At 43.6% G+C, this 17,778-nt stretch overlaps 1 protein-coding gene across 6 annotated transcripts in view; it reads right to left on the bottom strand.

Annotated features, from left to right (window-relative positions):
• Window positions 1-17,691, bottom strand: part of BBS4 (Bardet-Biedl syndrome 4) — a 44,803-nt gene extending 27,112 nt beyond the window's left edge. For all 6 annotated transcript variants that reach the window (XR_014027642.1, XR_014027643.1, XR_014027644.1 and 3 more), the window contains exons 1-2: window positions 17,605-17,691; window positions 10,525-10,570 (exon numbers count right to left, since the gene is read on the bottom strand). Coding sequence is in view for 2 of the 6 variants with exons in the window: in XM_081337060.1 (XP_081193186.1) it covers window positions 10,525-10,570; window positions 17,605-17,628 (70 nt within the window). In the remaining 4 variants the exon portion in view is untranslated. The remainder of the gene's footprint in view (window positions 1-10,524; window positions 10,571-17,604) is intronic.
• Between the last annotated feature and the right edge of the window lie 87 nt (window positions 17,692-17,778).

Below are 17,778 nucleotides of genomic sequence, written 5' to 3'. Positions count from 1 at the left end.
CGTCGCCCCAGTCCTTGGCCTTTCAGCTGGGTTTTATAAAACCTTTTCGCTTTAGGCCTCCACCGCCATGTGCAAAAAAAAAAAAAGTTCAATCGATCAATTTCAACTTCTCGCAGGGGAAAAAAAAGATCTTGCAAAGTTGGAATTGATTGATTGAACTTTTTAGTCCCACCCAGTCTGCTATTACCATTGCAGCCACACCCACCCGATGGGCCACGCCCACCCAATGGGCCACACCCACCCAGCACCCGACGATACATAAGTGGGTTTTGGGTTGCAGTTTGGGCACCCGGTCTCTAAAAGGTTCTCATCGCTGACCTATACCATCTCAGACAAGTGACTGTCCAGCCCAGCCTCATCAATATTTCAGGTCAATGGCAGAAAAGAGGTTCCATAAACTGAACACTGTCACACTCAAAAAACAAAAAATCCCTTTACTGGGCCACTCCAACTGAGTTCCTGGATGAGCTGCATCTGTAGGAATACGTGATCCTTTATGCCAAGGTCTAAGGCTGGGTGGGGGGTGTTTCCCATCTGCCAACCCCACTGCCCTTCCAAAACCAGCTGAGGCACGCCAATTTTCCTGGGGAGAGATGGGGGGAACGACGACATTACACACTTGGGCTGCCATTGCGTGATTTCTGCCGTTTACAAAATCATTGCAAACTGGTTTCCTCTTATTTTTAACGACACACAGGTTAACCCGAATTTTAGTTCTTATTCTGGTCCTGCCGCTTCGCACTTTTTTTTTTTAAGATTATAACCGCTGGCTTGAAAAAAAATTGTTCACAAAAACCCCCATAAAGCCTTTTAGAGATAATTACTAATACTTTAAAGTGGGCCCTGAACCAGGAGTAAATTTCACTCCTTTTTTTTAAAAAAAAAAAATTCTGCGGAGCATCAGGCTGGTTATTGCTAGAAGGGCGGTGAGACTGAGATAGCATGGCGAATCTTTTCCTCTTACTGTGGGGGTGTTTTTGGGGGGGGAGGAGAGAAGAGGTCAGCTCTGGCTCACAATAGGATCATTAGGAGGGAGCCCCCAGCTACTAATCCCGATCCAGTATGGCTGTTCTGTGGTTGGCTTGGAAGTTTTTAAGGAGACGCCGCCGCCATTCACATCCCACCAACAGGGCTTGACGTGCGCCAAACTCATCCCTGCAGCTGAGATGGGGGAAAGCCAAGGTAACCATAGCAACTAAGAGGGAGGGGGGAAAAAGTTTGCAAGTGGATATGATGATAAAGGAGCTCAGCAGAAAACAAAATGGGGTGGTGGGGGGAAGCTGCTGAGACAGCAAATGCAGAGGTGAGGGTGAGGAACAGGATCGTTGTCTAGGCGGGGCAGGCAGTTCACAATGCAAAAAAGCTTTGCAGAGAAGAGGTGTGTGTGTGTGTGGGGGGGTCCGAGCTATTCTCCAAATCACCTGAGGGCAGGAAGAGAAGTAAGCTCATCCAGGAGAGATTAAAAACTAGAACTAAGGAGAAATTTCCTGCCACTGAGAACAATTGTGGGAAGCTCCAATACTGGAGGTTATTAAGAAGAGACCGGACAGTCATGGGCCAGGAATGGGATAGGGGTCTCCTGCTTGAGCAGGGGGTTGGACTAGAAGACCTCCAAGGTCCCTTCCAACTCTGCCATTCTGTGTTCTGAGTTGAGGACAGGTTGTCCTCGACTTGCAACAGCTCATTTAAGGACTGCTCAAAGTGACAACGGCACTGGGAAATGTGACCGTTTTTCGAACTTGGGACCTTCGCAGCATCCCCCCAGGATCAGGTGATCAAAATTCAGACGGCTTGGCAACTGGTTCACGTTTAGGACGGCTGCAGTGTCCCTGGGGGTCATGGGTCCCTCCCCCGGCCCTTGGGCGATCTTCTGACATGCAAAGGCCCATGGGGAAGCCAGAATCACTTCACAAACCAGGTCACTAACCTGTCAACGGCAGTGATTCAGTTTTAACGACCGCGGCGAGAAAGGTTGTAAAATGGGGCAAACTCACTTAACAAAGGTCTCGCTTTGGGGAGGGGGGGGCTCAACTGTGGTTGTGAGTGGAGGGCTACCTGTAGTTCTCAATTCGCGTCACGAAAGATCTCCTTCCAGATGGCACCGACTCAAACGGGGCTTCAGACTATGTCTCCCATTCACCTTTCCTTGAGCAAAGGCAACTGGCTTGTTTCAAAAAATTTAAAAAAAAAATCAGGGTAGGTGGGGAGAATAAACCATCTGAAATGGGTTGCTTGAGCGCTACGGTGAATGCTAATCACTGCAAGTAGACCTCTGGAGCATTTTCAATATGTTGGACTCGCATACTCAATTCGACCAATTTATTTGCAAGGTGGCAGGAAGGATGAGGACTCTCTCTCCCTCCCCCCCCCCTCTCTCTCTACACACACACACACACACACACACACACACACACCTACATGTATCTCTCTCTCTATACACACACACACACACACACACACACACATATCTATATGTATCTCTCTCTCTCTCTCTCTCTCTCTGGAATCACTGCAGTCACCTTCAGCTGCACAGGAGCTTCCCTGCCAACCAGTGGACAAATTTAGTGCTTTTCGCAGTCTCGCTGCAAGGTGGGGAGCATCAGCGGACGGTCTAAGAGCTGGTAGTCAGCATAATTTCCCCAAGCACCAATATAAGGTGCTTCCCTTTATTTATAGGCCCGCTGGTCAAGAAAAACTGAGATGCAAGTTTGTCGCGCTGTAATTTCTTTCGGTTCTCATCTACTACTCAGCGTATTTCGATCTCAAAACCCAGCATGCAATTTAGGATCTTCTGCAGGGGAAGCCAATGTCCTGTCACTGAACTCCACTTCTGGAGGCAGGTTGTTCCACTGGTTAATTGTTCTGTCAGGAAGTTTCACCTGAATTCTAGGTTGCTTCTCTCCTCGACTAGCTTCCATCCGTTGTTTCTTGTCCTGCCTTCAGGAGCTTTGGAGAATAGCTTGATTCCCTCTTCTTTGTGGCAGCCCCTGAGATACTGGAAGACTGCTATCATGTCCCCCCCCCCTGCTGCTTCTCTTCATTAGACTAAAGGTAAAGGTAAAGGTTCCCCCGCACATGCGTGCTAGTCGTTTCCGACTCTAGGGGCCGGTGCTCATCTCTGTTTCAAAGCCGAAGAGCTAGCGCTTGTCCGAGGACGTCTCCGTGGTCATGTGGCCGGCATGACTAGACGCCAAAGGCGCACGGAACGCTGTTACCTTCCCACCGTAGTGGTCCCTATTTTTCTACTTGCATTTTTACGTGCTTTCGAACTGCCAGGTTGGCAGAAGCTGGGACGAGTAACAAGTGCTCACTCTGTTACGCGGCACTCGGGATTCGACCCGCCAAACTGCCGACCTTCTTATTGACAAGCTCAGCGTCCTAACCCACTGAGCCACCGCGTCTCTTTTCATTAGACTAGAAATGCCCAATTCCAGCAACCGTTCCTTATATGGTTTAGCCGCCAGTCTCCTGATCATCTTTGTTGCTCTTCTCTGCGCTCTTTCTAGACTCCCAACATCTTTTTTACATCGTGGTGACCAAAACTGGATGCAGTATTCCAAGTGTGGCCTTACCGAGGCATTGTAAAGTGGTATTGACACTTCACGTGATCTTGATTCTATCCCTCTGTTAATGCAGTTTGAAGTTCTTAAATTGCATGGCCTACAGGAGGGTCTTGCTGTGGCCAACTCGCCACAGTCAACTCGCCATAGCTAACTCACCATGGGACAAGAGTCACACGAACATTGAAAAAAATGGTGAAATAGAATCATTAAAGAAAGGATACCAATGAAATGTGAACGACAAAAATTACTTTTTAAAAAATGTACTTTAAATAATTGAATTGTTGAATGGTCTCACGGCAAGTTGACTGCGGTGAGTTGTCCCATTCTGCCTGCAGACAGGCTTACTGCTTCTATCTCAATAATTATAATTATTAGGATTTTCTAGGCAAATATGCCTGAACGGTCAGTACCTCTCAGAGCAGGTGATCTTGCAATATTCCTCCAACTGTTCTACCTCTGCTTCAGCTGAATTTGCAAGGCCTTAACACCATCAAACTCTTCCTGTGAAACACATTTGTAAAAATATCCTTCGCTGCATCCTTCTTCCTCAGCCCCATTTCTATCCTGCAGACGGTCCAACAAATGAATCAATAAATCTCTTTAAAGCACAAAATCTTGGCAACCGCAGCCTCAGCAGCTCCAAATATGGAATGTTTGCTTTCCTGCTTTCAGACAAAGCCAACTGTTGCTGTTTCTCTACTTTTAGCTTTGCTTTGTTGCGCTAAAAATGTGAGGAAATAAAAAAAAGAGTGTTTCCATTTTGTGCCTGCATTTGAATTTTCTAGGTTGGGGGGGGGACTCATGCCTCCCCTTTCAAAGAAGCCAAGAAAACTGCAGGAACAAGGAGAGAGATGACAGCAACAGAGGTGCAAGGGAAGGGTCCTGGCACACCTTCAACAACCTGACATTCATGTGAATTGGTCTTACACTGACAGCCAGGTGCCTTTGATGGCCCTCAGCAAGGAACAAGAGAGAATTAGAACATGCATATCTGTTTTTTTCCATTTTCTTTGCAGACCATTATTTTAAAATTACTGGAATATTGCATTCAGTTCTGGTTGCCACGATATAAAATGTTGAGACTCTAGAAAGAGTGCAGAGCAGAGCAATAAATACTAGGGGACTGGAGGATAAAAGATGGAACGGTTGCAGGAATTGGTATGTCTAGTTTAATGAAAAGAAGGACTAGATCAGGGGTAGGCAACCTCGGCTCTTTTATGACTCGTGGACTTCAACTCCCAGAATTCCTGAGTCAGCTATGCTGACTCAGGAATTCTGGGAGTTGAAGTCCACGAGTCATAAAAGAGCCGAGGTTGCCTACCCCTGGACTAGATAGTGGTGTTCCAATATCTGAGGGACTGCCGCAAAGAAAGGGGGGTGTCAACCTATTCTCCAAAGCACCTGAAGGCAGGACAAGAAGCAACGGATGGAAACTAATCAAGGAGAGAAGCAACCTAGGACTAAGGAGGAATTTCCTGACAGTGAGAACAATCAGTGGAACGACTTGCCTCCAGAATCTGTGGATGGTCCACCACTGGAAGTTCTTAAGAAGAGATTGGACAAACATTTGCCTGGAATGGTATGGCGAACCTATGGCACGGGTGCCACAAGTGGCACGCACAGCCCTCTCTGTGGGCACGTGCGCCATCACCCCAGTCCTAGGACTTCAGCTGGGTTTTATAAAACCTTTTCGCCTCCACCGCCGTGTGCAAAAAAAAAGGTTCAATCAATCAATCAATTTCAACTTCCTAGGGGGGAAAAAAAAGTTGGAATTGACTAGTGAAACTTTTTAGTCCCACCCAGTCTGCAGTTACCACCACAGCCACGCCCACCCAATGGGCCACACCCACCCAATAGGCCACACCCACCCGGCACCCGATGATATATAAGTGGGTTTTGGGTTGCAGTTTGGGCACTCGGTCTCTAAAAGGTTCGCCATCGCTGGTATAGGGTTTCCTGCATGAGCAGGGAATGGAAGACCTCCAAGGTCCCTCCCATCTCTGTTTTTCTGTTAAAATTATAATTCTTTTAAAACAAGAGAACATGGAGAAATCACTAAAGCTACCCAGTATTATATCTGACTGCTTTAAAAGTTTGCCAGCCAAAGAGAATGCTGGCAAAGATCAGGGATTGGCGTTGCGGTCCAACATTTCCTCCACGTTCCAGTTGGTAAGGCTGATTTAGAAGGGCGAGGCTGATCAGAGACACAAAAATCAACTCTCTAACCAGAGGGGTCTTAATGGCATCACGCTGTACATAATCCAGATACGGTATCTGAAGGTTAGAGGCCTATTTCTTCCCATTCTCGCACGCGGAGCAGGTAGCTTTGAAATCTCGGTATTCCCAAACCACTGCTATTGTCTCAGTGCTTAATGTTCTCTTTGTTCGCTTTTTTTTTCTCCAAACTGCCACTGGAATCAACTCTAAATCAAACAATAAACCTGTATGGCTTACAGTTATTTACAGTCAACTGGGTTTAATAAAACCCGTCATAAACAATTCCGAGGCTTGCAACAAAGCTGTAATTTATCTCGCTATCCTGTATTAACAGTCCCCCGTACACCAGAAAGGCAAAAGTGTGATTGAAATGGGGAAAGAAAGAAAAAAAAAGACCATTTAAGCAAACAAAGAAAAGGAAGACATTGTTTGACTCTGCATCACCCCCTAGTGGAATACAAGCAGTATGGCAAGGGCTCTTTTTTTCCTTTCCAGAGGTCTGGAAAGACAATGTGGAGACTTCTGCTATTATTATTTCTAATAATAATATTGTCGCCTGATATTTGTCACCCCAAACTTACACCCATTTGTTTAGCAATGGTTGGAATTTACAACAGCACGGGAAAAAGGTTATGTATGAGCGGTCCTCAGACTTACAACCCTCACAGCATCCCCGTGATCATTTGATTGAAATTTGGGCGCCTGGCAACCATCGTGAACTGACGCCAGCTGCAGTGTCCCGGGATCGGGTGCCCTTCCTGGCCAGTTTGGGGGAAGCTGGGTTCACTTAACGACCGCATGGTTCAATTAACAACCACAGTCATTTGCTTAGCAGCTGGGGCAAAAACAGGTCGTAAGATCAGATGCCCTTCACGGAACAACCGCCTTGCTTAGCAGTGAGAATCCTGGTCCCAGCTGTGCCGTAAGCTGAGAGCTAGCTGTAGCTACACCAACAGCGGCATTTGCAGGTATCAAAATGATTGAGAAACACGGCTGTGCGGGGTTCAATCATGGCTGAAACCGAACTGTACAGCGGTCTTACAGTTAAGTGCTACCCCATTTGCTAGACTCGCAGGCAACCTTGGCTCTTTTATGACTCGTGGACTTCAACTCCCAGAATTCCTGGGAGTTGAAGTCCATGAGTCATAAAAGAACCAAGGTTGCCTACCCTGACGGGGCGGGGGGGGTGGGTCAGTTTACACAACTCATTAAACCAAAGCCAATAAAAACAATGATAAAGCCATTTTACTCTGGCAGAACACAGAGCATACGAATCATTTAAACAGTTTCAAAAGAGAATGTGGGGAGGGGGGGAAGAGAACAGGATTTTCACGTAAGATTATATACATTGATTTTCTTCTTCTTTAGGTCTGAGTATTCCAGTAATATTAAAACAAATTTAAAACTTGAACGGTTCTTCTTACAAAGTCTCCCCAAGTTAAATCAGCTTTCGTAAGACTTGTGTGGCAACATAAGCCTCCCAGTATACAATCCAGTCCATGAAGCATACAGTATTTGTTTTCCATAAATTCTGCCACTGTCTTAATCTTTCCACTGAAGTAGAGTTATAAAACAGGCGAGCTCTATCCCTCGGTGCTTAAAAAGTCCTGGAGGGTCTTAAAACAGAAACTTTTTGTTATGCTGCAATCTCGCAGACAAAAGCAGTAGCAGTTAAAATCCCCGATCACCGTTGGCCCTTTTGAAGTCGGAGCTGGCATGCTTCGAAACTCCTGGGGTGCTACATGTTGGATGTGGAGAATGCTACGAAATGCAGCTCTGGAAATGTGTGACAAAAAAAGCACAGCCAAAGAAAAAGGCATTCTCATAAATAATCATCTATCAGCTCTGCCTTTGCCCAGCAGGAAATTCAATCTACCCCAAACCTTATTCTATCCGAAAAGATTTACTCTGCTCCGCTGTTCCGCATTTCTTTCAACAAGAGAAAAATTCAAACCAGCCATTCCATTTAGTCTTCTGCTTCTGTACAGTTAAAAAGCCTGTGATGAATCTGTCTAAAAACCAGGATCCTTCCAGCTGATTCTTTCCTTGCCTCTGAAGCTGTTCACAGACTTTTATGGCAGTCTGAATGGATAATGTCACCGTCTAATGGTACTCTCCCGTGTTCTCCTACTGCTCTCTTACATTCATCTTTTCTCTCCACCGCAAATAAGAACGGCAGTGCCATTTTTAGCAGAGGCAGGCCAGGGAAGAGGCAACTGAGTCAAGATGGCAAAAACTGGGGTGCGTGGCAAGTTGCAGATGCTGTACTTTACTTTTCTCAACAGATTTACTACACTCATGTAGTAGCAATGATGCCATTACAGACAGTCCTCAACTTAGAACTACAGTTGGGACCAGAATTTCCCTTGCTAAGACAAGACAGCTAATAACAACAACAACAACAAAGTTGGAAGGGACCTGGGAGGTCATCTAGTCCACCCACCTGCTCAGGCAGGAAACCCTATACTATTTCAGACAAATGGCTGTCCAGTCTCTTCTTAAAAACGTCCAGTGATTGGAACATTCACAGCTTCTGGAGTTCTTAAGTGAGCGATACCCGACACCCGTCGAAGTACAGGATGGCTTAAAGCTGTGGTGGTGAACCTATGGCACGTGTGCCGTCGCCCCAGTCCTAAGCCTTCAGCTGGGTTTTATAAAACCTTTTCCCTTTAGGCCTCCGCTGCCGTGTGCAAAAAAAAAAGGGGGGGGTTCTCTCTTTTTTTCTCTCGGGGGAGAAAAAAAGATCTCGCAAAGTTGGAATTGATTGATTGAACTTTTTAGTCCCGCCCAGTCTGCCATTACCACCGCAGCCACGCCCACCCAATGGGCCATGCCCACCCGGCACCCAAAGATATGTAAGTGGGTTTTGGGTTGCAGTTTGGGCCCTCAGTCTCTAGAAGGTTCGCCATCACTGGCTTGAAGCAAGGAAAAATGGACTCCAAGGGATCCGAAGCTTTACAGAAGTCGGTTCGAGTTAAATTCTAGGCCACAAATGCCCAGCAGGCAGAGTGGTTTAGTAAATTTCCCAAGTTTACTTCCAACAAGTACACTTTCCAATAGACTATTTCAGCCAGAGTTATTTGCTCTTGCTGCTGCTAAGCTGCAAAACATTATAAAAGCCGGATCCTTTTTATTCCCCCCACTACATCTGATTTAAATTATTTTAAAGGGAGGAAGTTTATTCTTAATACTCAACCGCCTTTGCATTACTCATAAATTCCAGAAAGACAGCTTTCCTCTGTTCTTCTTTGCCTGTTTGGGAACAGTGCACAAGGCCAGTTCCTGAGCTAAAACTGCCCCTGCCAGCTCTTCTGATTGTGATACATTATGAAGGGGTAGGTAAAACAGGCACTATTGCATTATATCGCTCAATGTTTTTGCTTCGACACGCATCTAATTAGGAGACTTAGTGAATTCTTCATTTTTGAAAAAAAAAATAATCTTGAATATACTGGAAGGGCAATTAGGTAACATCAGCACTGTGAGTAATGCAAGACCTTTCCAGTTAAGGACTTCAGTGTATATATGGCTATAAAACCGTACCAGCAATAATGACAACCAAAATACCACATATTTAGATTAATCAAAGCACCCACAAAACCAACGGTTAAATAGTTCAGAATCATACGGCTGGGTATTCTGAGATTAAATGACCGACACCCCCCCCCCGCCGCCCAGCTCCACCTCACTCATTTATATAAGAAATATTCTGAATAGGATACATGAAACCAAAGTTATACATCTCTGTCATTATTAGAGGATATATATATATGGGGGGGGGAGAGGGGGGAAGGTGCTATGTGGAAGTTCCCACCTATTTTATTCCAAATTAAGTACAGATTACCTTTCCTAGTGGCGTCTTTTAAATGTTAAAGAGCAAAAAGAAGAGAACCAAATCCTGGGATCGCATCAGACTTGGCCCGTAAAGAGTAAAAGGTAAAGTTTCCCCCGCACATGCGTGCTAGTCGTTTCCGACTCTAGGGGCCGGTGCTCATCTCCGTTTCAAAGCCGAAGAGCCAGCGCTTGTCCGAGGACGTCTTCCGTGGTCATGTGGCTGGCATGACTAGACGCCAAAGGCGCACGGAACGCTGTTACCTTCCCACCGGAGTGGTCCCTATTTTTCTACTTGCATTTTTACGTGCTTTCGAACTGCTAGGTTGGCAGAAGCTGGGACGAGTAACAGGCGCTCACTCTGTTACGCGGCACTCGGGATTCGACCCGCCAAACTGCCAACCTTCTGATCGACAAGCTCAGCGTCCTAACCCACTGAGCCACCGCGTCCCTTTTGTAAAGAGTTAAGAGACTGGCAAATCTGAATGACTTTACTGACAACAGGCCGTGTAAACTGGTCCAAGCAGCCATGCAGGAAATCTATCTGTTGTCCTCTTCCCAAAAGGGAGTGGGCCGGCCTAAAGCAAGACTCAACCTAATAAGGGAGAAGAAGTGACAATATTTTGCCTCACCCCATTATCATGGCAGAATCAAGCTTGAGTTAAGCACTCAACAGAACTGCCCATTAGCCGGGCAGAATGACAGAGTCATAGAGTCAAGGGTGGGGCAGAATGATAAGAGTCATAGGGCTGGAAGGGACCTCGGAGGTCTTTCTAGTACAGTCTTAAAAGTTGGGGCAAGATTAAATTAAATTAAAGGGAAGTGTTTTTTCTTCACATGCTGACAAGTGAATACTTTGGAGACAGTAGTTCAAATGGCTAAAACAACTAGAGAGATATAAATCAGAACAAACCTCTTCCTGGTCTGGCTCTGGGAAGTTCTGTGGCTGCTGATGCGGTCTGAAATTATATAAAAAAGTGGAAAATGTCAGAATTAGAAACTTAAAAAGAAATCACCTTATTCACACTCCGGGCTTAAAGAGGAGAAAAGCCAACAGCCCATTCTCATGATTATTTTTTGTTACAACTGAGAATTCAAATGTATTGTACTACTGCCTCTGGACACGAAGGTCCGATTTAGCTGTTATACTTAAATTCTAGTACTTTTTAAAAGTTATTTATCTAAAAGCCCCTGCTCTTTTGCTCTTGCGAATTCAAAACACAAATATTTTTTACCTTGTCTATTCTAAATCTTCCAGATTTGAATTTTGTTTCTGGGAGATGGAAACTCTTTGAACTACTACAGTAACTGAATTATGCTACAAATTGTATCCAACTTTGCCATCTCACCACTTTATGTTTCCTTTTTTTCAAAATAACTCCCCTTCCAAAGACAACTATACTCTTAGAGGGAAGGTATTTTATTAACAAAAAAAATTGCTGATAATCAGCTGGGTATTAGCAGATTAGCTATCATTAGCAATATAATAGTTTAATTCCCTTCCCTTCTGCTTGCTATCTTCCCTCTGTTATTATGAAATCTGAACATTATGAGGTGCAGAGTTTTTAAATGTGAAATACAGTTCTCACTTGCCTGGTGGTTACCAACAACAGTGGCATGGAAAAAAAACCCAGAATTTTTTTTTTAAATTGTGGAGAAGTCATTCCTGCTTTAGTCTCTCTGTGTGTGTGTGTGTGTGTTTGTGTGTATGCATATATGGACGGGACTGGACTGCACTGGACTAGACTAGAATAATGATAGGAATAGAATAGAATAGAATAGAATAGAATAGAATAGAATAGAATAGAATAGAATAGAATAGAATAGAATAGAATAGAATAGAATAGAATAGAATAGAATAGGATTCTTTATTGGCCAAGTGTGATTGGACACACAAGGAATGTGTGTGTGTGTATATACACACACACACACACACTGCTCAAAAAAATAAAGGGAACACTTAAACAACACAATGTACTGTATTTAATAGTGGGATGTCTTATTTTCTGTTCCCTTTATTTTTTTGAGCAATATATATATATATATATACACACACACACACACACAAACAAACATACATTCATAAATACACACACAACCAAGTTCCTTGTGAAATTTATAAATGCAGAGCAGCTAAATCAACTGCCAACTATGTAATTAAATATACAAAGTGTTATTCTAGGTCTCTATAAACACTCATCGAGGAGGATAAAAATGAGATCAGATAAATGAAATGCAGGGAACACAGGGAGTGGTAATTACCTAATTAATAAGGTAATTGTCACAGCCAATATTTCCTGCATTTCATTTGCTCTGATTTCATTGGTTACAGTTCTTCCCCTTCCTATCAATCATCTCTACTCAGAACAACATCTTGTATATATCATTGCACAATATAATCATTAGACATTAAGGTGCCTTCAGATAACTTCCTTGTTTTTGCTGCAACAACTTAATTCAGCGACCCTTTTGGAAACTGGGAATGTATACACACATCTTAAGAACAGCGTAAGGTGCTTTAGTCGCATTTCTTTTTAGCAAGTACACATTGCTTTGTAAACCATTTCTGTTCTCCTCCAAAGGCTGAAGATACACCAGGGATAAGAAGGGGCAGAACTGCCGATTAGGTTCAAAGCAAAGCATAAAAAAGTCACTAATCTCTTTGTGAGCTGAGTCTTCCTTTGCAGGCTCAGCATTCAGCTGAAACATGGCCATTTGGAGAAGAAACAGTGGCATTAATCATAGGCAGCCACGTCACTAGATCAAGAGAACAAAGCAAGGAGGAAAGTATTGTTTTTCTTTCCAACTGATTTAGCCTTCGCCCTGAACTTCCAATAAATAAGCCCCACTTTCTACCCCCCTCTCAACCAGCACAGGCTCCATCAGCTAAGTTTCTAGGTGACATATACGTTTACCTAATAAAAACCCAGTTATATGGAATACACCTTGTCAACCACAAAGGCAACTTCAAGTACTCCAGAGGTATTGGTGGTCTACAAAGACTGACTTACAGCAAAATCCTGTTTTGTTTGAGACATCACCTTAAGGCAGTCTTAAAGGTAGGCAGTTGAGGGAGTGGATGGATTCTTTTCAAAGAAAACTTCATCCTTGCATATGAATGCAAAAAGGAGATGGCCTACATTTTACAAATCTCTCACAAACTTGCTGGGTGCCTGAGATTCTGTTTAGACGCTTCCATGTGGATTTCTTGCTGATGATCCCATAGCAGGGCTGTTTCAGTTGGGTTTCGCTGCTTATGACATTATTTTCCCTGGGTGATTTTAGCTGACAGCAACTCCATCTTTCTTTTTAAGATTTTCTAGAGACCTAGTTTGGTGTGGTGGGTAAGATGCTAGCATAACATCAGGAGACTGTGAGTTCTAGTCCTGCCTTAGGCATGAAAGCTACCTGGGTCCTGTTGAGCCAGCCACTCACTGTCAGCACAGCCGACCTCACAAGAGTATTCTTCTTGCTGGACAAAAGGGGCCCAAATAGTATGAATGTTCACTTCCTTGAATTATGTATAAAAAGAATGGGATAAAAATCTATTCTATAACCAATAGTAAGCATTGTTGGGGGCAATAAGCTGACTTTGTAATAATGCCGCTTGGGGCCCCCCCGAAAGCCCTAATAAGCAGGCATATACATAGAATGAAGGCTACTGCTAAGCTTGTAAGCCGCCCTGAGTCTTCGGAGAAGGGCGGGATATAAATGGAATTAAAATAAAAAAATAAAAATTAATTTAAAGGATGTTTCCCAGATTATTCTAAAATGTGAAGTTTTGCAAGGCTTTATATGCTGCTATGGTTTGATGCTGTTTTACAAGATATATTCATTGGTGATTAACTTAATGATTGATTGATTGAGATAGACAGACAGACAGACATTTCAAAATAGTTTAGAATTCACACAAAAGGGTTCGAACTCTGGAAACAAGAATAAGCTTTGTTTAGTTAAACTGTTGCTTTGATTTCTTATAGCCCTTGTGCATCACTGCTCAGAGAGGAATCTTTACATTTAAACTTCAAAGTTGTTTTACAATCATTGCTGTTAAGCACTTCCAACTTTAACAGCACTCTAAGATAGTACAGAACAAATAGAGAGATTTTTAAAACCAGTTTGAAGCTCTTCCCATAATACCTTGAGATGCAGAGTTAACTGTGCTGAATGAGAATGGTGTTCTGCTGAAAAATTCAGTCTAAAAATCTTACCCCAATTAAAATGTCAAACTTTCCTATTGTAGCACCAAATATAGTCAAGCAGAATAGATAATCAGTTGGCTCCTACATTGTAATTCTTTTGCCAAAGACAGCATGCTGTGCTAGAGCTTTTATTAAAAGAACTATTAAAAATCCTGGAACGTGTTCATAAAGAACCAAGATTTTAAGTACACTCTCCAACTGTGACCATCAAAAAAAAAAAGGCACATCCATGAGTCATGTCTTTTGAAGAGAAATACTAAAAAAATATTTTAATAAATTCCTTATTAAACCAGGTTGCCATAAACAGAAAGCATAGTTTAAAATCTTCAAAGGTACAGATGACTTTTTTGTGTGTGATCTTGTCTTTACATTTCACAGCAGAATGAAATGTAAAACTTCTGAAATTGTAGAATGGACTACGATATTATATTTTTTGAAACACTACTGAGGGAGGGAGGAAAGTACTGAGCATAGAAAAACAATAAAAAGATTATACATATTTATATTTATATTTATTAGATTTTTATACCGCCCTTCTCCCGAAGGATTCAGGGCGGTGTACAGGGCAATAAATATCAAAATACGAAATACAAAAGTTAAAAAACATTAAATAATTATGCCCGATGTAGTACCATCACCCTTCTGGGTACTACAATAGGAAAGCCACTGATTTATTTTTTTTAAACATTTTTGGGTGATTATCCAGCAACCATTACATCAGATAGTGGGGGAAACGGAAATTTATGTAAGATATAGAAATGGTATCTGAGGTCTATACTTTTCCTTCTCATGGCCCACTCTGTGGCTTTTTCACTTTATATCATCTTCTTAATCTCTAGACTTCACTGACCATTACGTATTGCTTAGATCCTTCCAGGAAAAGTGAGGAGAGCTTGGCCTTTCTCTAAACAGAAGCCTTGGTTTTTAGGGCACTAATTTATATATGTGGGTTTGATAATAAACAAACACTCTTCCACAAAATAAGGACTACTATATATTAGCTGTCAAAATCCAGAAGTCAGAACATTGCAGCAAAAACCTGGTCACACAGATCTATTTCAAATCAAGCCTAAAGATGGAATTAATTCTAAATGAAATTTAAAAACCAGTATTTGAACACATATTCCACCTTATAGACCATAATATGCTTATTTTCTCCTGTTTCCTTTTTATTCTTAAACACTGCCTGTTAGATTACAAGCTTAGGCTGTGGCTTTTTAAAGAAAAAAAACAAAAAACACTTGTTCAGTCAAACACAAACTAGTAAAAGATCTCAGATGTAGAAAAACAATAAGGTAGGTTCTACATTTAGGCAAGAAAAATCAAATGCACAGGTATAGTATAGGTGGTACCTTGCTCGATAGTAGTAACTGTGAGAGGGATCTCGGAGTCCTAGTGGACAATCACTTAAATATGAGCCAGCAGTGTGCTGCAGCTGCCAAAAAAGCCAACACAGTGCTAGGCTGCATTAACAGAGGGATAGAATCAAGATCGCGTAAAGTGCTAATACCACTTTACAATGCCTTGGTAAGGCCACACCTGGAATACTGCATCCAGTTTTGGTCACCACGATGTAAAAAGGATGTCGAGACTCTAGAAAGAGTACAGAGAAGAGCAACAAAGATGATTGGGGGACTGGAGGCTAAAACATATAGGGAACGGTTGCTGGAATTGGGTATGTGTAGTTTAATGAAGAGAAGGGTGAGGGGTGACATGATAGCAGTGTTCCAATATCTCAGGGGCTGCCACAAAGAAGAGGGAGTCAAGCTCTTCTCCAAAGCGCCCGAAGGTAGGACAAGAGGCAACAGATGGAAACTCATCAAGGAGAGAAGCAACCTAGAACTAAGGAGGAATTTCCTGATAGTGAGAACAATTAATCAGTGGAACTGCTTGCCTCCAGAAGTTGTGGGTGCTCCATCACTGGAGACTTTTAAGAAGAGACTGGACAGCCATTTGTCTGAAATGTATAGGGTTTCCTGCCTGAGCAGTGGGTTGGACTAGATGACCTCCAAGGTCCCTTCCTTCTTCTTCTTCTTCTTCTTCTTCTTCTTCTTCTTCTTCTTCTTCTTCTTCTTCTTCTTCTTCTTCTTCTTCTTCTTCTTCTTCTTCTTCTTCTTCTTCTTCTTCTTCTTCTTCTTCTTCTTATTATTATTATTATTATTATTATTATTATTATTATTATTATTTAGCATTCCAATGTAAAATATCATAGCCCTTCAGTGAGTTACCAAAATCTACTCAGATGGCCAGTGGGTCACTACAAAAGTTGCTTTGCAAAATTTCTAGAGGCTACTAAGGTTCATGCTTTTTTTCAGGTATCTGCTACAAAGGCATGACTTTTCACAGTTATCACATTTCATAACTAAACCTAACAATGTACAAGATAAGTACAATAACCACAACTTTTCCCCCATGGACCCTTGGCTCTGCTTTTCTTCCCTCCATTATTTTGACTGTACAGGTAATCCTCGACTTACGGCCACAACTGAGCCCAAAATTTACGTTGCTAAGCGAGACGTGTGTTAAGTGAGTTTTGCCCCATTTTACCACCTTTCTTGTCACGGTTCTTAAGTGAACCGTTGCAGTTAAATTAGTAACACGACTGTTAACGTGATCTGGCTTCCCCACTGACTTTGTCAGAAGGTCACAAGAGGTGATCACATGATCCTGGGACAATATAAACTGTCGTAAATATGAGTTGGTTGCCGAGCATCTGAATTTTGGTCACGTGACCAATGGGGATGCTGTAACGGTCGTTAAGGGTGAAAAATGGTCATAAGTCACTTTTTCCAGTGCTGTTGTTAACTTTGAACAGTCACTAAATGAACGGTTGGAAGTCAAGGAGTAGCTGTATCGATTTTTACATGGAAAGGTCTCCAAGGGAGGGAATTTGTCAAGGTGGGGAGCTTCCAGCTAGTTACAATTCCAGCAACCAAAACATTCTGCGGTCATCATTATATTTTCACCCCATTTTTTTTTATGTACAACTCAAGACAGCTGACGTTAGATCAATATTCCATGTAACAGAACTGAGTCTCCCGGTTCCTGGGCCAGCCCCTTCCCCACTGCACCAAACTGGCTCTCAGCATGGCAATATCTCCTGTCCATATTTCCCCTTTAAGGGCTGCACTGGCAGAAAAAAAAGAGGGGGAGGGTAGGCTTGAAAGAAAGGGAGCCAGGTTGTTGGGGGGGGGGGGTCAGGGTTATTGGGAGTTGGGCAGCGTACCAGTGGAATAAAATAAAGAGGAATAGACTACTTTTGAAAAGTAGTTATGGGCTGGGTAGGGAGACTGAGCAAAGAGGAAGCGGGTGTTTGCAGGTCTTGCAAAAGGGATGAAGAGGAGAAAGAGAAGAAAGGAGGCAGACCCTCACGGGGGGGGGGGGAGGGACTCCATAAAATCCCCCAGGTTACTGCACCCCACATGAGCCCTAATCTGCCTAGCCAGGGTTTGGGGGACAAGCCACAATAGGCTGACCTGGAACAAGGGGCTAAGCCATGGTCCATAGCTAAGAAGCCTAAGCAGGGGGTTGGACTAGAAGACCTCCGAGGTCCCTTCCAACTCTGTTATTCTATTGTAAACTACAACTGGCTGGGTTCCCACCGACTCAGACCCACCCCGACCCCAGCAGGGCCGGGCCTGGTGGGTGAGGCACCCCAAGAAGACGGTGGGAGGAAGGGCGAAGCGCCACTAGGCCACGGAAGGCCTGGCCAGAAGGGTCCCGTCCCTCCGGGGCCCTCCCTCGGCTCTCAGAAGGGGGAAAAGGCGCAACAGGTGGGAACCCCCGCTCACCGGTCGAGCCGTCACCTCCGCCATGGCGCCTCAGCTCCCAGCAAGCCGCCGCCAGCTGTCCGTTGCCTAGGTGACCAGCCACCCCGGAAATAATCGACGGAAAGGGCGCCGGGTATCCTGTTGCCACGGTAACATAGAGCTTCCGGTCCCTCTAAGCTCCAACCCTGAAGCGGC

Source organism: Vipera berus, assembly GCF_964194415.1.
Source record: "Vipera berus genome assembly, chromosome: 12".
In the NCBI taxonomy this organism is placed as follows: domain Eukaryota; kingdom Metazoa; phylum Chordata; class Lepidosauria; order Squamata; family Viperidae; genus Vipera; species Vipera berus.
The sequence above is the reverse complement of the archived record's forward strand: the minus strand, read 5'-3'. Positions and strand labels throughout refer to the sequence as shown.